This window comes from Rhinopithecus roxellana, chromosome 5 (assembly GCF_007565055.1).
Source record: "Rhinopithecus roxellana isolate Shanxi Qingling chromosome 5, ASM756505v1, whole genome shotgun sequence".
In the NCBI taxonomy this organism is placed as follows: Eukaryota; Metazoa; Chordata; class Mammalia; order Primates; family Cercopithecidae; genus Rhinopithecus; species Rhinopithecus roxellana.
Window position 1 is genome coordinate 132,831,582 of NC_044553.1, and position 20,492 is coordinate 132,852,073.

A 20,492-nucleotide genomic window follows, 5' to 3' on the forward strand; every position below is an offset into this window, starting at 1 on the left:
TTGCCGGAAGCAGTATGTGAATGACGTAGAAGTACTGCGCCGTTGGTGATTACGGAAGAACCTGGAGTGTGGCGTGACCATGGTGAGAGAAGAGGGTCCAAGAAGGGACGTTATCAGGCCGCACTGGTGGAGAAGGAGGGAGTCAGACTGTGGCCAAATTTCTGACACATTGTCCTTGCATATTTTCATTCTGGTCTTAGCTCTTAAACTTCTCCGAGCGGTGCCTGTTATGCTTTACAGAGTGGGGAAGAGGGTCTGGGTATTTGAGGACAAGAAGGGAAGGCAATGGCCAAGAGAAAAGAAGAGACTTTAAAAGATGCCATATGTTTCCAACTCTTTTAATTCTAAAATTTCTGTTTCAAGGGGAAGCAAAAGAAAACAAGGAAGTATGCGACCATGAAGCGAATGCTTAGTCTCAGAGATCAGAGGCTGTGAGTATCTGGAATTAACTGCCTAAGGATATTCTAATAAGAGTCTAGAGAGGATAAGTAGTAAAAATTTTTGTTATTATTTTGTTTTTTACTTATAATATTGTATCTTCGATTTATATAGCATGAGATAACCAGTGTTTAACAGTAATTTAGCTCCTGAGCGCTCACACTGGGAAAGGCGATGGGAATTAAACATTTAAGTGTTCCCTTTTTCTACCGTTATATGCTTTGTCTGCCATATCGCATTTAAACCTCATGTCAGTTCGGTGAAGTCCGTATAATTCTCTTTATATTTTTACCATTACACTACTACATTCCCCTGGGGTGGGGCAGGGGGAGTGTTTCTTGTTGAAAGATGGCAAGGTTAGAGACCGTGTTTGTCTTGTGTCTCCAGTGCCTGGTACTCAAATCTTTTTTGTCAGAGAAAATGGGAAAACTCCAAGATATCTCCATTTTATAAGACGTCTCCATTTTATAAGTCTTACTAATATAAGAATCCAAATCACTGTGGAAGAAGAAAGTGAAGCGATATTCCCTAGTATGAAGAGGATCAAAGCAGTGTCCCTGCTTAAGTGTAGAATAAGCATAGCTATTAAATAAAGACTGATCTTCAATGAATTTAAGAGTCTCAGAAAGCCAGGCACAGTGGCTCACGCCTGTAATCAGTGGCTCACTTTGCGAGGCTAAGGTGAGTGGATTACCTGAGGTGAGGAGTTCGAAAGCAGCCTAGCCAACATGGTGAAACCCCGTCTCCACTCAAAATACAAAAAAAAGTCGCAGAATAAGAGAGTGGTCGTTAAAACCTTCAGAATTATTCTTCTCAGCCTTTAGTGTGGATGTATTGTGTGATTTTTATAATTAATTATAATTTCTAGTTAGGGGTTAAGTTCTGTATATGTGTTTTTACATTTTGGCCCTTTATAAGAAGCATATGGGATAATACTTTCCCCCTACTGTTAAAGCATCTGCATCTTCAGAAGATAACTGTCACCCTTTTACCCACTGCTTGGAAGTGGATTTTGATCCTTGATATGAGAGATTCTAAGAAAGAAATATAGTATAATCAGCTTTTATTTACTCATTAACAATTCTTACGCATTATTGGCATTACTGATTAATACTGATACTTCCAGGTACTGTACTTTGCACTAGTTATTTGCTCAGAAAGAGTATGCTGCCGGGCGCGGTGGCTCAAGCCTGTAATCCCAGCACTTTGGGAGGCCGAGACGGGTGGATCACGAGGTCAGGAGATCAAGACCATCCTGGCTAACACGGTGAAACCCCGTCTCTACTAAAAACTACAAAAAACTAGCCGGGCGAGGTGGCGGCGCCTGTAGTCCCAGCTACCCGGGAGGCTGAGGCAGGAGAATGGCGTGAACCCAGGAGGCGGAGCTTGCAGCGAGCTGAGATCCGGCCACAGCACTCCAGCCTGGGTGACAGAGCAAGACTCTGTCTCAAAAAAAAAAAAAAAGTATGCTGATATTAACATGAAGAAGTCACAAAGTAGGATTTCTTCTGTAGACCAAAAAAAATGGAACTTTAGATTTTTGAGATTTTAACTGCTGTGGTTTTTCTTCTCCCTTGGATTTAATTTACTTTTTTCTTCCTAGTAAAGAAAAGGATAGATTAAAACCTAAAAAGAAAGAAAAGAAGGATCCCAGTGCGTTAAAGGAAAGAGAAGTGTGAGTAATCAAACATTTGAAGTTCTCCTTTGAAACCGTAGACCGCTTAGAAATCCAGGCTTTCCCTGAGCTGGTTTGCTAACTTATTTGTAAGTCTACCACAACTATGTAGATGAAAGTGGTATTGATGAGCATGTATCAATTCCAGTGGTTTGAAGGTTTTTGGATTTTATGGAGCAGTAAAATTTCCCCTAAAATCCAGGAGATATTATCTAGGATTATTAACTTTTTCTTTGCCAGGGATCTTTTAAGAGACATAATTGCTATTGTTTAACACACCAGCATTTCATAAAAGAGAGACTGTATCACCAAAAAAATTTAAAATATATTTTCAGGGCCGGGCGCGGTGGCTCAAGCCTGTAATCCCAGCACTTTGGGAGGCCGAGATGGGTGGATCACGAGGTCAGGAAATTGAGACCATCCTGGCTAACACGGTGAAACCCCGTTTCTACTAAAAAATACAAAAAACTAGCCAGGCGAGGTGGGGGGCGCCTGTAGTCCCAGCTACTCGGGAGGCTGAGGCAGGAGAATGGCATAAACCCGGAAGGTGGAGCTTGCAGTGAGCTGAGATCCGGCCACTGCACTCCAGCCTGGGCGACAGAACGAGGCTCCATCTCAGAAAAAAAAAAATATATATATATATATTTATTTTTTTTTTCCCAGAATAAAGATAGGTATATAAAGATATAAGACCTTTATAAAAAGATATAAAGATATTTCATTCCTTTTGAGTAAATACATTTAACTTTATGAAAACTTTACCACATTTTCCTTATTTTTCTAATTTTGCCCTGGATTGGTAATGGATATATCATCACAGGTAGATACTGGTCTGTGGCCTAGCATTTGGAATCACTGTCATATTCAACCCAGACAACTTGGGCTAGGTGTGATACAGGTCCTGCTGTAGTGTATAATCCTAACACTAGACAAACTGTTCTCTATCACATTCCATAACAACAGTTTTAGAATCCTATAAGAATGACAAATGTGTTGGAGTATCATTCTAATCATATCTGTATTCTACCTCCCTGTGCCCATGGTGACTCTACTCTTGCTAGAGGAAGAGGTGGAATGGATAATTGCTTTTTTTGTTTGTTTGTTTTTGATAATTGTTTTTTTAAAGTTGGTGACAAAAGTTGCCAGGGGAGCTGAGATTAAGATAATGATGTTACTTACTTCCTTGCCTTCCTTTTTAGGATTTATTTCCAATGAACATATACAAAAGAGTTTACAGCAAACAGTTCCAAGCAGAGAGTTCTATTTTGTTTTTTGTTAATACTAGGGTATCAATGTAAATTTTACTTTGTTCTTGTTTTCTTTTTCCTTCAGTCCCCAATACCCTTCCTGCTTATTTTTCCAATATAATACACAGCTGGGCCCACCTTACCACATCCTCGTTGATACCAACTTTATCAACTTTTCCATAAAAGCCAAACTGGACTTAGTGCAGTCAATGATGGACTGTCTGTATGCCAAGTGTGAGTATCATACTTTTATGTTTCCATGACATTTGTACAGAATAATTATATTTATACAAATACATGAAAAGAGGGAGAGGCTGGGCATGGTGGCTCATGCCTGTAATCCTAGCACTTTGGTAGGCCGAGGCAGGCAGATCACGAGGTCAGGAGATCGAGACCATCCTGGCTAACACGGTGAAACCCCATCTCTACTAAAAATACAAAAAAATTAGCCAAGCACGGTGGTGAGCGCCTGTAGTCCCAGCTACTTGGGAGGCAGAGGCAGGAGAATGGCGTGAACCCAGGAAGCGGAGCTTGCAGTGAGCCGAGATCGTGCCACTGCACTCCAGCCTGGATGACAAAGCGAGACTCCGTCTCAAAAAGAAAAAAAAAGAAAAGAGGGAGATGGAGTTCTTATTAACTGAATTGCTGGCCATTTAATTTACAGTGGTCAACATAGCAATGACCATGTTTAATGAATTGAAGTCTAATGCAAACTCGACTGGAAAAAATTAAACTTTCACAATTCAGAAAACACTTAGAATGCTTCGAGTATCATTATGGACATCAATTTTGAACATAGGGGAATTTTCTGTTTTAGAATTCTAGATTTTAAAATTCTGGATAAATGAAAAATCTGTTTTTCAGTATCTGTATTCTTTTATGTTAACAAGGATATGTTCTCCCTTCTGCCCCAGTGTTGAAACACTAAATACGACATTCTGCCATTTATGATCATAGCCCTAGAAGTTAGATAGATGATGGTCAATTCCTAAGTTTATTCAGTTTGGTATTTATTCGTAGTACAGAGAATCTGAGGTAGTTTATTTATACCTAAGTATGTAATTTACCATTAATAGATTTCCCTTGTGTATTTATATATCCCCTCCTTTAAATGATCTTCCTTCACTACCATGAACAGGAAAAAGGAAACTAAGGCCATATATGAGGCCTATCATAGTAAGATCTGTCCCATTTGTAGCAGGTTTATATTTATATATTTTTTAATCACCTCGTTAGAGGTATGAATGAAAATTAGACTTAAACTTTGCCATAGAGGATAAATTATTGGAATCAAAGGGAAAAATTTGTACCTCCCTTTTTAAGTTTTAAAGGCTACTATGTAATGAACAACAGTTACAGAGTGATAGAAATGTAAATGTTGTTTACTGATTTATTATAATGAGCAAGATGGGAAGATGGGGGTAAGGAATGTGTGAAGGAGGTATGAAAGCAGATTCTAAGAATGACTGCCACCAGGCGCAGTGGCTCACACCTGTAATCCCAGCACTCGCGGTAGCTCACACCTGTAATGCCAGCACTTTGGGAGGCCAAAGCAGGTAGATCATGAAGTCGAGATCGAGACCATTCTGGCCAACAAAGTGAAACCCCATCTCCTAAAAATACAAAAATTAGCTGGATGTGGTTGTGCGTGCCTGTAGTCCTAGCTACTTGGGAGGCTGAGGCAGAAGAATTGCTGAAACCTGGGAGGTGGAGGTTGCAGTAAGCCGAGATCGCGCCATTGCACTTCAGCCTGGCGACGGAGGGAGACTCCGTCTAAAAAAAAAAAAAAAAGAATGGCTGCCTACATTTATTAGCTGTATATGTTTATTAAGATGTGAAGGTAGCCACCAGATGAGAAAAAAAAGGAGCTAATGGAATAAAATAGTCTTCTCTACAGATCAAAATTGATTGGGTAGGAATGGCCAGGGGACCGTTGGTTTTTCATGTAGGCCTTTCTGTATTATTTTTTAAAGCTATATACATATACTTTTTAAATAAATCTTTTAGAAATAATCTAAAGTTGAGGTGCTACCATGCCTGTAAGAATGAGACTTGGGTAACCCTGTGTGGGGGAAGACACTAAACTTGGTAGTCTCTTTGTATTTCCCATGGTATTTCTAATTGAGCTGCTTTTCCAGGAGTGCTGTGACCTACTTATCAATGAAATGGATAGACGGTCAAAGCATGGCCCTTTGCTTTCTTGGTGAATTACTTCCTTGACTCTATACCTCCACCAGTAATATCTAGATGGTGACTGTTAGAGCTTTAGTCAGGATCGCTTTAGTCTTATGGTTAGGCTTTCTTTAAATATGTATACTCTTTTTTTATTTATTTTTTTTTTTGAGACAGTCTCGCTCTGTTACCCAGGCTGGAGTGCAGTGGCGTGATCTCAGCTCACTGCAACCTCTGCCTCCCAGGTTCAAGCAATTCTCTCTCAGCCACCCAAGTAGCTAGGACATGCCACCATGCCTATCTAATTTTTGTATTTTTAGTAGAGATGGGTTTCACCATATTGGTCAGGCTGGTCTTGAACTCCTGACCTCAGGTGGTCCACCCACCTCGGCCTCCCAAAGTGTTGGGATTGCAGGCGTGAGCCACCGTGCCTGGCCTTGCTTGCCCTTATACTTAAAAGAAGGCCTTTATCTTCCTCTTACCTTGAAAAGGCCTCTTTGATCTTTTCATAGTTGCTGGTCTCTTCCATTTCCACTTTATAGTCCTAATATGGAAGGATAATTTGCTTCCCATCAGCTTTCTCTTCTGCCTGTGAATCCTGAGGCTGTTACTTTCCCTTTCCTTATAGTGGTTTTCCTGAGCCTGCTTCCCGACTTCAGTTGCAAGCCTTTGCTTACTTCACTGCTGCATGGCTCTGAAATTGGTCCTCTTAAAGAACACATTGCCTTGTTTCATGATCTCAGCATTAAAATATATACGTATATTTTGAGACGAAGTTTCACTCTGTGGCCTAGGCTGGAGTACAGTGGCGTAATCTCTGTTCACTGCAACCTCTGCCTCCCAGGTTCAAGTGATTCTCCTGCCTCAGCCTCCCGAGTAGCTGGGATTATAGGTGTGTGCTGCCGTACCCAGCTAATTTTTGTGTAAAGTAGAGACGGAGTTTCTCTATGTTGGCCAGGCTGGTATCGAACTCCTGAGCTCAAGCATTCTGCCCACCTCGGCCTCCCAAAGTGCGGGGATTATAGGCATGAGCCACCACACCTGGCCAATATTAATGTACTTCTAAAAAATTCTAGCATAAAAAATTAAAGTTGAAGCCTGGGCAACATAACAAGACCCCATGTCTACACAAAATTTAAAAATTAGCCAGGGGGCCAAGTGCGGTGGCTCACACCTGTAATCCTAGCACTTTGGGAAGCCGAGGCAGGCAGATCACCTGAGATCAGGAGTTCAAGACCAGACTGGCCAACATGGTGAAACGCCGCCTCTACTAAAAATACAAAAATCAGCCAGGTGCAGCGGCATGTGCCTGTAATTCCAGCTACCTAGGAGGCTGAGGTAGGAGAATTGCTGGAACTTGGGAGGCAGAGGCCGCAGTGAGCTGAGATCGTGCCACTACACTCCAGCCTGGGTGACAGAGCGAGACTCTGTCTCAAAAAAAAAAAAAAAAGCCAGGCATGGTGGTGTGCACCTGTGGTCCTAGCTACAGATGCTGAGGTGGGAGGATCACTTGAGCCTGGGAGGCCGAGGCTACAGTGAATTGTGATTATGCCACTACACTCCAGTCCAGTCAACAGAGCGAGACCCTGTCTTTAAAAAAAAAAGAAGAAGAAGAAGAAGAAAAGAAAGTTGGGATGGGCAAGATCCTTCACACCTGTAGTCCCCGCAGGTTGGGAGGCCGAGGTGGGAGGAATTCTGGGCTTGACCTCAGGAGTTCAAGACCAGCCCAGGCAACATGGTGTGACCACATCTGTACAAAAAAAACTTTTTTTAAAAATCAAGCCAGGCATAGTGGCTCATGCCTGTAATCCCAACACTTTGGGAGGCCAAGGTGGGTGGATCGCTTGAGCCCAGGAGTTTGAGACCAGCCTGGGCAACATGGCAAAACCCTGTCTCTACCAAAAGAAACCACAAAAATTAGCTGAGCGTGGTGAAGCATGTCTGTGGTCCCATCTGCTTGGGAGGCTGAGGTGGGAAGATCACTTGAGCCTCGGAGGTTGAGGCTGTGCTGAGCCATGTCCATGTCACTGCCCTCCAGCCTGGGTGACAGAACAAGAACCTGTCTTAAAAGGGGGAGTGGGAAGAAAGTTGCTTATAATGCATTTCCTAAAAGGGGCATTTACAAAAAGTCATAAATAACTGTGTGAGAGGGAGAGTTAATTTTATTTATTGATGAAAATGGCCTGTAATCCCAGCACTTTGGGAGGCCGAGGCACACGGACTACCTGAGGTCTGGAGTTCAAGACCAGCGTGGCCAGCATGGCAAAACTCTACTCCAAAAAAAATTAGCTGGGCATGGTGGCAGGCCCCTATAATTCCAGCTACTCAGGAGGCTGATGCAGGAAAATTACTTGAATCCCAGAGGCAGAAATTTCAGTGAGCCAAGATCGTACCATTGCATTGCAGCCCAGGCAGCAAGAGCGAAACTCCATCTCAAAAAAGAAAATGAATCATATATTATTTTTTCTTTATAAAACAGATTTACTGAAATATAATTGACTCCCTTTACAACTATACAGTTCATCCCTTTAAAGTATACAGTTCAGTGATTTCTAGTTATGCATCATCCATCACCATAGTCAATTTTAGAACTTCCATTATCCCAGAAAGAAACCTGGAGACCCTTAGCCATCACCCTGCAACCCTCACCATTCTATTTTTGGATAACCACTAATCTACTTTCTGTTGCTATAAATTTCCCTATTCTGGACATTTAATAAAAATAGAATCTTACAATATTTGGTCCTCTTTCATTTAGTATACTGTTTTCTTTTTTTTTTTTTTTTTGAGACGGAGCAATGCTCTGTCGCCCAGGCTGGAGTGCAGTGGCCGGATCTCAGCTCACTGCAAGCTCCGCCTCCCGGGTTCACGCCATTCTCCTGCCTCAGCCTCCAGAGTAGCTGGGACTACAGGCGCCCGCCGCCTCGCCCGGCTAATTTTTTGTATTTTTTTAGTAGAGACGGGGTTTCATCATGTTAGCCAGGATGGTCTCGATCTCCTGACCTCGTGATCCGCCCGTCTCGGCCTCCCAAAGTGCTAGGATTACAGGCTTGAGCCACCACGCCCGGCCAGTATACTGTTTTCAAGGATCATTTATATTACAGCTTGTATCAGTACTTCATTTATTTTTATTACTGAATAATATTCCACTGTATGGATAGATCACATTTTAATCATTTCTACTTGCTTCTTACATTGAACTATATATTTTGAACATTTTTCCATGGCATGTGTACTAAATGGGCCTCATTCTTTTATTTTGAGTTGGGGTCTTGCTCTGTCAAGGCTGGAATACAGTGGTCTGAGCCAATAGCTCACGGCAGCCTCAACCTCCAGGTCTCAAGTGATCCTCCAGCCACAGTCTCCCAAGTAGCCGAGACTACTGGAAAGAGCCACTATGCCTGGCTGTTTTATTTATTTATGTTTTGTAGAAACAAGGTATCAGTCATGTTGCTCAAGGTTTTTTTTTTTTTTTTTTTTTTTTTTGAGAGAGGGTCTTAACTCTGTCACCCAGGCTGGAGTGCAGTGGTGTGATCTCAGCTCACTGCAGCCTCTGCTTTCTGGATTCAAGCAATTCTCATGCCTCAGCCTCCCACTAGCCAGGATTGCAGGTGTGTACCACTACACCCACCTTATTTATTTATTTATTTGTTTGTTTGTTTGTTTGTTTGTTTATTTTTGTGGCAGAGCCTCACTCTGTCACCCGGGCTGGAGTGCAGTGGCGCAATCTCGGCTCACTGCAACCTCTGCCTCCAGGCTTCAAGTGATTCTCCTGCCTCAGCTTCCCAAGTAGCTGGGATTACAGGCATGCACCGCTATGTTGTATTTTTAGTAGAGACGGGTTTCACCATGTTGACCAGACTGGTCTCGAACTCCTGACCTCAGGTGACCCGCTCGCCTCAGCCTTCCAAAGTGCTGGGATTACAGGCGTGAGCCACTGTGCCCAGCCCTAATTTTTATATTTTTAGTAGAGATGGGGTTTTGCCATGTTGGCCAGGAATTCTTTTTTAGAGTCACATATGGCCAGGCGTGATGGCTCACGCCTGGTTCAAATGTTGGCTTTACCATTTGCTATCTATTTAGTTAACTTCACGCCTATAATCCCAGCATTTTGGGAGTTCAAGGCAGGTGGATTGCTTCAGGTCAGGAGTTCAAAACCAGCCTGACCAACACAGTGAAACCCCGTCTCTACTAAAACTACAAAAATTAATTGGGCATGGTGGAGGGCGCCTGTAATCCGAGCTACTCGGGAGGCTGAGGCAGGAGAATCGCTTGAACCTGGGAGGCAGAGATCACGCCACTACACTCCAGCCTGGGCAACAAAACGAGACTTGAGACTTCCTCTCAAAACAAAATAAAAAATGAATAAAGTTACATACTATAATCGCTTCTCGGCCTTTTGGCTAAGATCAAGTGTAAAGTTACATACTATTCTATTGTTTAAATACATAATTTTTTAAACCCAGTATCTTATTAGGTGTTTGGATTATTTCCAGGTTCTACCCAATTAACAAGTCTATAGTAAATATCCTTATGAATATGTCTCCGTAAAAGTGTATTTCTTTAGGATACATTGTCTAGAAGCTGTATTATATATCAAGGGATTTGTGTATTTTTAATAGGTATTGCAAATTTGCCCTCAAATAGTTATACTAATGTATATACCTACAAACTTAGCATGAGAATACTTGTTTCCTCAATATTGGGTATTTTCTTTTTTTCTTTTCTTTTTTTTTTTTTTTGAGATGGAGTTTCGCTCTTGACACTCAGGCTAGAGTGCAATGGCACGATCTTGGCTGATTGCAACCTCCATCTCCTGGGTTCAACTGATTCTCCTGCCTCAGCCTCCCAAGTAGCTGGGATTACAGGTGCCCAACACCATGCCCAGCTGTTTTTTTTATTTTTAGTAGAGACGGGTTTCACCGTGTTGGCCAGGCTAGTCTCGAACTCCTGACCTCAGGTGATCCGCCTGCCTCAGCCTCCCAAAGTGCTGGGATTATAGACATGAGCCACTACGCCCGGCCAGTATTGGGTATTTTCATCTGTTTAATCTTTGCCACTCTTCTAGGTGCTACTCTTCCCAGTCTTTGGCCCAATAGACTCGGTTCAAATGTTGGCTTTACCATTTGCTATCTATTTAGTTAACTTCTTTGTGTCTCAGGTTCCTCACTTCTAAAATAGTGATGATGATTTTTTTTTAACTTATTATATGGCTTTCTGTTTGATAGTTGTCAAACAGAAATTTTTATGTGATAAGATTTACATTATCTGGCTGATTTCATGGTTTCTTGTGGTTCACATTTAAATTTTATTTCATCTAAGACAGGCACAGTGGCTCACGTCTGTAATCCCAGCACTTTGGGAGCCCAAGACAGGAGTAGTGATTAATCCCAGGAGTTCAAGACAGCCTGGGCAACATGGCAAAGCCCCATCTCTACAAAAAAAAAAAAAATGTTTTTTTTTAAATTAGCTGGTCATAGTAGTGTGTACCTGTGGTCCTAGCTACTTGGGAGGCTGAGGTGGGAGGATCATTAGAACCCAGGAGGATCACTAGAACCCAGGAGGTCGAGGCTGCAGTGAGCCGAGATCGTGCCACTGCACTCCAACCTGGGCAACAGAGCAAGACTGTCTCAAAAAAATAAAATAAAAATAAATAGCTTTTTTTCCCATCAGAAACTTACATTAATATAAAAATAATGATGGAGTTCAGCTTAGTTTTTTTTTCCCCAGATATGTTTATAACAGGGAATCTGCAATTTGGGGTTGGGACAGTCTTAGTTTCTTAGGGGTTTCTTTTTTTTGTTTTTTGAGACGGAGTCTCGCTCTGTCGCCCAGGCTGGAGTGCAGTGGCGCAATCTCGGCTCACTGCAAGCTCCGCCTCCAGGGTTCACACCATTCTCCTGCCTCAGCCTCCCAAGTAGCTGGGACTACAGGCGCCCGCCGCCACGCCCGGCCAATTTTTTGTATTTTTAGTAGAGACGGGGTTTCACTGTGTTAGCCAGGATGGTCTTGATCTCCTGACCTCGTGATCCACCCGCCTTGGCCTCCCGAAGTGCTGGGATTATAGGCGTGAGCCACCGCGCCCAGCCATGTCCTGCGTCTTTTTAAAACTCTGAGCTGGGATATAATTCAGGGATAATTTCTTTACAAGTTCTGTTCTTAAAGTGAATTTTTTTCCCTGGCAGGTATCCCTTGTATAACTGACTGTGTAATGGCTGAAATTGAGAAACTGGGGCAGAAATATCGAGTGGCTCTAAGGTAGGAAGGAGGTAGACTAGATCTGTTCTAGATTAATATACTGAAGGTTCATCTGTTTGCTGTTTAAAGATTTCTTGGCCAGTTAGTTTAAGTGAAAATTGTGCAAAACTATTTATCATTTTTGAGGGGGTTGTTTTGGTCTTTCTTTCATGCAAAAATCAATTCCAGTTAGAGTAAGTATTTAAACTTTTAATAGAAAATACAGAGAATATCTTGGCTGTGTTCAGTGGCCTGTAATCCCGGTACTTTGGGAGGCCGAGGCAGGCGGATCACCTGAGGTCAGGAGTTTGAGACCAGCCTGACCAACATGGAGAAACCCTATCTCTTCTAAAAATACAAAATTAGTCGGCTGTGGTGGCGGGTGCCTGTAATCCCAGCTACTCGGGGGGCTGAAGCAGGAGAATCGCTTGAACCCAGTAGGCGGAGGTTGCAGTCAGCCTAGATTGCACCATTGCACTCCAGCCTGGGCAACAAGAGCAAAACTGTCTCAAAAAAAAAAGAGTATCTTCATGAAATTAAATGTTTGTGTATAGCAAAACTTAACAAAGTAAACAGACATACATAATCAACAAAGGGCTTATTTTCAAAATGCATAAAGAACTTCACATCCATAAGAAAAACACAATTCTTAAATTCACAATGAGTTGTCATTTAATGCCCATTAGATTGGCAAAAATTTTTTAATGAGCTTGACAATGCCGAGAATAGTTAAGACTGTGAAGCAGTGGAAATTCTCATACTTAACTACTAAGGGTATAAATTGGTCATCACTTTGGAGAGCAACTTGACAATATCTGGTAAAATCCAGGTTGTTCATGCTCTTAACAACACAGTCTTTTAACCTGGAGATCACAGTCTGTAGGTAATTAAATTAGTTTAAAGGATCACGATGCATGGTGGGTTTGGGGGTTTTTTTGTGTTTGTTTTGGTTTGTTTTTGTTTTGTTTTGTTTTTGAAGCAAGGTATTGCTCTGTCACCCAGGCTGGAGTGCAGTGGCATAATCAGGGCTCACTGCAGCCTCGACCTCCTGGGCTTAGGCAGTCCTCCTGCCTCAGCACCCTCAAGTAGCTGGGACTACAAGCATGCAACACCTTACATGGCCAGTTTTTTAAAATTTCAGTAGAGACAAGGTCTCACCATGTTGCCTAGACTAGTCTTGAAGTCCTGGGCTTAAGTGATCCTCCCACCTTGGCCTCTCAAAGTGCTGGGATTATAGGCATGAGCCACCACACCCGACCCCTGAGTATATTTTTTAGTGTAATAGAAGAAACTGTAGGCTGGGTGTGGTGGCTCATACCTGTAATCCCAACACCCTGGGAGGCTGAGGCGAACAGATTGTTTGAGCCCAGGATTTCCAGTCCAGCCTGGGCATCATGGTGAAACCCTGTCTCTACAAAAAGTAAAAAAATTAACCAGGCGTGGTGGCACACACCTGTAGTCTCAGCTACTCGGGAGGCTGAGGTGGGAAGATTGCTTGAGCCCAGGAGGCAGAGGTAGCAGTGAGCTGATGGTACCACTGCACTTTAGCCTGGGTGATAGAGTGAGACTCTGTCTCAAAAAAAAAAAAGAAAGATATTATAAAATATTAGCATGAATATGTAGAAAAAATTGGGTACTGCTTCACAAAAGTTTTTTCTCTGTTATATGTGTGTATATGTATATGTGTGCATACTGTATGCTAGATAAAATCTAATACTATGAGTTCTAGTAAAAAAAGAAAAGAAAAAAGATTGCTATAGAGATGTTCACCTACTATTGGAGTCAAGTATTGGCATCTTTTTATGTATGTAATAGCAAAAGATTGCAGGCAGCCAAAAGAAATGGCTTTTCTTAAGCCATTAAGAAAATAAAGGATGGCCAGGCATGGTGGCTCACGCCTGTAATCCCAGCACTTTGGGAGGCTGAGGCAGGCAGATCATTTGAGGTCAGGAGTGATCCTGAACATGGTGAAACCCTGTCTCTACTAAAATACAAAAATTAGCCAGGCATGGTGGCGGCCGCCTGTAATCCCAGCTACTCTGGAGGCTGAGGCAGGAGAATCATTTGAACCCAGGAGGCGGAGGTTTCAGTGAGCCGAGGTCGTGCCACTGTACTCCAGCCTGGGCTACAGAGCAAGACTCTGTCTCCAAAAAAAAAAAAAAAGAAAAAAAATAGGACTGGGTACAGAGGCTGACGTATAATCCCAACACTTTGTGAGGCCAAGTCGGGAGGATTGCTTGAGCCCAGGAGTTTGAGACCAGCCTGGCCAACATAATGAGACCCTGGCTCTACAAATTTTTAAAAAATTAGCCAGGCGTGGTGGCATATGCCTGTAGTCATAGCTACTGTGGCGGTTGAGCCAAGAGAATTGCTTGAGCCCAGGAGTTCGAGGTTGCAGTGAGCTATGATCACACCACTCCACTCCAGCCTGGAAAACAAAGTGAGACCTTGTCTCTTTAAAAAAGAAAGAAAAGAAGAGGTAAGCTGTGGAATGCTTATTAATAAAATACTATACAGGAGTGAAGATGAGTGAACTAGAGTTATGTGTCAATATGGATAAATCTCAAAAACAATACAAAATATTTTTTTAAAAAAACCCAGCAGTCAGGCACTGTGGCTCACTCCTGTAATTCCAGCAGTATTGGGAGCCCGAAGCAGGAGGATTCTTTGAGCCCAGGAATTTGAGACCAGCCTGGGCAACATAGTGAGACCCAATGTCTATGAAACATTTTAAAATTAGCTAGGCATGGTGGCAGGTACTTGTATTCCCAGCTACTTGGGAGGCTAAGGTAGAAGGATTGCTTGAGCCAAGGAGGTTTGAGATCATACCACTGCACTCTAGCCTGGGAGACAGTGAGACCCTGTCTTAAAAAAAAAAAAAAGAGCACTGCTGAGCACTGTTACACACACCTCTAGTTCCAGTTACTTGGGAAGCTGAGGCAGAAGGATCACCTGAGCCGAGGAGTTTCAAGCCAGCCTAGACAACAAGACTGCAGTCTCTTTAAAAAAAAAAAAAAAAAGCAAGAACATATGTGGAGTACACCATATATCTAAAGTCTAAAAACATGCAAACCAATTCTGCATTGTTTATAGATATGTGTATATGCTTTTTTTTTTTTTTTTTTTTAAAGACACATTCTCTCTCTGTTGCCCAGGCTGGAGTGCAGTGATGCTATCACAGCTCACTACAGCCTTAACCTCTCTGGCTCAAGTGATCCTCCTGCTTTGGCCTCCCAAGTAGCTGGGACTACAGGTGCATACCACTATGCATGTCTGATTTTTTTTTTTTCCTTTTGCATGGCTAATTTTTTAAAAATTTGCTTGGTAGAAGCCGGGCATGGTGGTTCATGCCTGTAATCCTGGCACTTAGGAAGACTGTGGCAGGCAGATCACCTGAGGCTAGGAGTTCAAGACCAGCCTGACCAATGTGGTGAAACCTCATCTCTGCTAAAAACACAAAAATTAGCTGGGGGTGGTGGCAGGCACCTATAATCCCAGCTACTAGGGATGCTGAGGCAGGAGAATTGCTTGAGTCTGGGAGGCAGAGGCTGCAGTGAGCCAAGATCATGCCACTGCACTCCAGCCTAGGCAACAGAGCAAGACTCCATCTCAAAAAGGCTGGGCATGGTGGCTCACGCCTGTAATCCCAGCACTTTGGGAGGCTGAGGTAGGCAGATCATCTGAGGTCGGGAGTTCTAGACCAGCCTGGCTAACATGCCCATAATCCCAGCTACTCAGGAGGCTGAAGCAGGAGAATCACTTGAACCCGGGAGGCAGAGGTTGCAGTGAACTGGGACCATGCCACTGCACTCCAGTCTGGGTGACAGAGTGAGACTCCATCTCTGGGGAAAAAAAATTTTTTTTTGGTAGAGATAGGGTCTCACTATATTGCCCAGCTGGTCTCAAACTCCTGGTCTCAAGTGATCTTTCTGCTTTGACCTCCCAAAGTGCTGGGATTATAGTCATGATCCTCCACACGCAGCCTGACAATTTTTAAAACAATAAAAACAAGGAATGAGAGGGGAGAAAATAGAGGCACCAAATGGAAACACTAAGTTTGGCTGTCAAGAGATGCAGAAATGGGGTGTTAGCTGGAGGGGGGTATAGGTAAAAAGATTATTTTTCTGTTTTTAAGACAGAATATACGACAGCATGTTAGTGTGTTTCTGGGAGAGAGCTAGTAGAGAGGAGATAAGTGATTTCAGGAGTAAAGAGATAACCGAAGGAGCATAGTCCTAGACTGTTGCCCACCTAGTTTGTCAGCAACCAGTCCATCCTCCCTCTAGCATATCCTCCCCAGCACAGCCTGCTTAGTTTTTCCTAGACAGAGCTTTGTTCCCCAGAAATCTTTAACGACTCCTCATTACCTGTGTCATCACACTCCTCAGCCTGGCACTGGAGACTCTTTCTAGCCCCATTTCATTCTTCTCTCCACAAACACTCTTCCCCCAGCCAGAAAGATGTGTTTACTCTTCCCCAAACACCAAGAAACCATTTTACAGTTGTCTGGTGTCCTATTTGGTACCCTCACATTGCTTGGCACATTCTTTAATCTTATTTCACCCCATGTCATTTTTTTCTAAATATTCCCGACCCACATTGACCTAGCACTGAACTACTGCAATATGGAGGAGTATTTGTGTTGTACTTGATACATATGTGCTGTCTTGTATTTTTCTTCATTTCAGTGACTCATCATCATTGTTAATAAAAAGAGCATGGCTCTCAGAGTCACACAGAGTTGGGGTTTTTCTTTTTCAATTATGTATGGAAATAATACGTTTGAATGTTTTATGGCAAACAATATAAGCATATACATATAGTAAAAGCTAAAAGTCTGCCTCTACATTCATACTTTGTCCATTCTAATACCCCAAGAGTGACAACTGAGAAAGGTTAATGTATTTTTCCAGACCTTTTTCTGTGCAAATGCAAATCTAGATAAAGAGTATTGGAAAGAAGGATTTGTATTTTATTAATTAAATCATATATATATATATATGCATATGCCCTGCTTTGTTTATTCATCAATTTAGCGTAGATCCTTCCACATTGGTACGTACAGCTCTACCTCACTTTTTTTTTTAATAGGATAAGGGCACCAAAATGTGTTTAACTTTTACCTTTCTAATGGATGTTTTGATTTTTTCACTTACTATATACTGTGCTGAGTGATCATCCTTGTGCCTATATTCTTGTTCATTTGTGTGTAAGACAGCTTCTTAAAAGTGTAATGGTTAGGTTAAAATGGGTTTTGTTTTTGAATCCTGGCTTTTCCCAGCTGTATAGCTTTGAATAAAGTAATTTAATCTCTCTAAGCCTGCTTCCTTGTCTGTAGAATAGGTATATAATAACTCAGAATTTTGTGATGATTAAATGATCCAAAGCACACCAGCTGTCAGGCAGGAAGCCTTCATTCCCTGCCCCGTGAATTGTCTTTCCAGTGAGAGGATAAACTTCAGGAGGAGAGCAGTGCCTTAAAATCTCTGCGTAGATCTTGTTACTTTTATTGCACTGATTAAAACTCAGAAAGTTATCCAGTTGATTGAACGTTTTCTTTAATCCACCTACAGGATCGCCAAAGATCCAAGATTTGAACGATTACCATGTACACACAAAGGGACCTATGCAGATGACTGCTTAGTACAGAGAGTAACTCAGGTATTATCAGTTCATAACTGTTTACTTTGTACTTTAAAAAAAAAAAAAAAAACGTAAACTATTGTCTCCTGAATGTTCATGGTCAGTAAAGCATCTAGGAATATACATTGTGGTTAAAAAAAATGGCGTAGCATTCCTTCATAAGAAGCATAGGTGTCTTCATTTACTTGAGAAAGTGGATTGAAAATGTACACTCTAACCATAATAGAAAGAGCACAGGCTTGGGGAGGAGACATGGGTTTCACATCTCAGCACCTGCATTTACTGGCTATGTGATTTGGGACATTTAACTGATTCTTTATCTCACAAATCTCTGTAAAATGATTTTAAGTGAGTTAATGTGGAACCCATTTACTTTTGATGTAGGAATTTTGTTCCTCTTCGTGATGCCTAATCCAAAAGTGCTTTTACATATACATAGGGTATCTGAGAGTCTCCCAAGGTGCTATTTCACACATACCCTAGACTAAGTAGGTTTTTAATTCCTTCATTAAGCACCACAAGGACTTCTGCTACCGAGTGCTTTTATAAGGGCCTCTCTTTGTTGATGATAAGCTTCATCTACTGACCACAGAGCCATCCCTTTAGTCACTTCAACCCATAGGTGGGGCCAGTATTTCCCACAGCACGGCTGACACCACTCTGCCACTTTATATAAAACTCAGTAGGAGAGTCAGACATGACAGAAGTGAAGCTTCCTACAAAATAGCTTTCACCTGACAGCTAAATGGTACTGCTTTTATAACCGCTAGGCTCTAGTTTCAGGCCCTGAAGATCCTATTTAGGCTTCCTGTTTCGGGGGTAGCCTACCTCTAACATCAGTAGACCCAGAGCACACCCAAGCCCCAAGATCTAGGGAAAGGAGGGAGCTATGGCCTCCAAATTAAGGCACTTTTTATCGATACCATGGAGTTCCTCGGAGCATTTTCCCAAAACTAAAGAATTATCTGCCCCAAGCGTGAAAATCCCTTTCATTTATGAGCAGAAAACAGTTTGCAGCTTGTGAATGGTTTTCTACCTTCTCCTCCTCAAGATTCTTAATGCTGCATTCAGCCCAGGCAACTTGTTTATTTTATATAACAAGATTACGAGCGCCTAGATCATAGTAGCTACTCAACAAATTGTTACAGCCTGCCCTTCGCTACTTACCGTGAAAATGAACTATTCTCACACTAGTCAGTGGTTGTGCCATTATCCAGTAGTCACTAAGTGTGCTCAGTGACCTCAGTGTGAACATCACTCCATGTCTCTTACAGCATAAGTGTTACATTGTGGCCACAGTTGACCGGGACCTTAAAAGAAGAATCCGTAAGATTCCTGGAGTTCCTATCATGTACATTTCTAACCACAGGTGAGAGATTTCTCTTGGGGAAGGGAATAGAAATACATAATTGGTATCAATTGAAAATGAGGACAAGTGATAAGGTTATAATGGATTTGAAAGAAATTATTGTGTCAAATGTTTACATAGTTATGTTTGAAAAAATGAGGCAAAGCAAGAGATAGGGCAAAAGAGAGAGAGAGGATTTAAGGAATGAGGCAAACATTTAAATTGTTAGAATAAGATTACTGGAAGAAATAGATGTATTGTTTTAAACAAAAGCAGTAATTTAAATCAAACTAATCTTTTTGGCCAGAAATGCCTATTTTGAAAGAATTTTTTTTTTATTAACACCTCATCTGAGAAATGGAAAGCTTATTTAAAAAAAAAAAAAAGAGCTATTATCCTTGGCTATTTTATGTCAGTCCTCAGACATATTTTCCAGCTTTTCAGCTTGGGGAGAGCACAATGTGGTAGGAAATCTGTGGACTAAGAAGTTGGACTTACTGATCTCAGATCCTCGGTTCCCCTCTTGCTGACTTGTGTGACTTTGAAAAAACAATCATATTGTATTATAGTCAGCATTTTGTTGTAAATCATTCATTATGATGTTCCCCTCAATTGTTCCCACTGACAAAAAGGATTCACAGCAGGAGTGAGAGTATTGCAGTCTGTAAAGGATGGGTTTTTAGATGAGTTCTCTTCCCATCTTTCTTACCAGTGTTAATTTTTTGTCCTGGTCAGATACAACATCGAACGGATGCCAGATGATTATGGAGCCCCTCGATTCTAATTCTTATAAGACACAATTCCTCTGCCTTTCTTCAGCCAGCTTTCTCTTGTTGCCAGTTCATTACATGAAATGTAGCGGGATTTTTAAGGAATCAGAGAGACCGATGGAGTTCAGGAAGATATTTATTATTTAGGTGCACCAGACCAGTTAGATTAACATCCAAAGGACTGAGCCCCGAACAAAGAGTTAAGTTACCATTTAAGCATTTCGTGGGGCGGCGGGGCGGGATCTGTGCAGGGGGAAGCACATTACAGAAGTGAGAAAGACAATTAATTGAGACATGCATTACATCATTTCTTACTTTTCAAGGAAAAACATGTTTTGTGACTTGAGTTTATCTGTCTAGTTACTTTGCAGCTGCACAGCTAGAGAAACGGGGTATTTACAATGCCTGGGAAAGGAGGAGAGATAAGGCTCACTAGCCACAGAAAAACAGGCAGTTAATTTTTAAAGGACTCCAGCTCTTTCTCTTTCTCACAGGGAATTGGGTTCTCTTACATACAACTGAGTTTCTGCTTACACATTTTTAAATTTCTTTTAATTCCTTTTCCAATGCAATAGCATGAATTATTATTCTGTTGACCTATTTGCCCTATTATGAGCTGAGGGTAGTTAGATATGCTCACTCTTTTTTTTTTTTTTTCCTTGAGACGAAGTTTTGCTCTGTCAGCAGGCTGGAGTGTAGTGGCGCGATCTGGGCTCACTGCAACCCCTGCCTCCCAGGTTCAAGTGATTCTCCTGCCTCAGCCTCCTGAGTAGCTGGGATTGCAGGTACATGCCACCATGCCCAACTAATTTTTTTTTTTTTCCAGTAGAGACAAATACAGAAAAATATGCGTCGGCCTCCCAAAGTGCTGGAATTACAGGCGTGAGCCACTGTGCCTGGCCTGCTCACTTTCTGATGCTGCTTTTTTGTTGTTTGTTTGTTTTGAGACAGAGTCTCGCTCT

The 20,492-nt window shown here is 42.0% G+C and overlaps 1 protein-coding gene and 1 pseudogene across 1 annotated transcript; both read left to right on the forward strand.

The window, feature by feature from the left end:
- The first annotated feature begins 11 nt into the window (after window positions 1-11).
- On the forward strand, window positions 12-20,289 carry FCF1 (FCF1 rRNA-processing protein). Its single transcript, XM_030930395.1, has 8 exons — window positions 12-82; window positions 364-431; window positions 2,042-2,113; window positions 3,446-3,594; window positions 11,718-11,790; window positions 17,343-17,430; window positions 18,687-18,781; window positions 19,496-20,289. The coding sequence occupies exons 1-8, from the start codon at window positions 80-82 to the stop codon at window positions 19,542-19,544; spliced, it is 597 nt and encodes a 198-aa protein (XP_030786255.1). The 5' UTR covers window positions 12-79; the 3' UTR covers window positions 19,545-20,289.
- On the forward strand, window positions 9,916-10,062 carry LOC115898049 (annotated as a pseudogene).
- Window positions 20,290-20,492: the final 203 nt, after the last annotated feature.

Excerpts from the sequence above, each read along its gene's own strand:
- FCF1 (XM_030930395.1), top strand. Across the intron at positions 2,114-3,445 it reads GCGTTAAAGGAAAGAGAAGT|TCCCCAATACCCTTCCTGCT; the intron begins GTGAGTAATCAA and ends TTTTTCCTTCAG. Across the intron at positions 3,595-11,717 it reads GGACTGTCTGTATGCCAAGT|GTATCCCTTGTATAACTGAC; the intron begins GTGAGTATCATA and ends TTTCCCTGGCAG.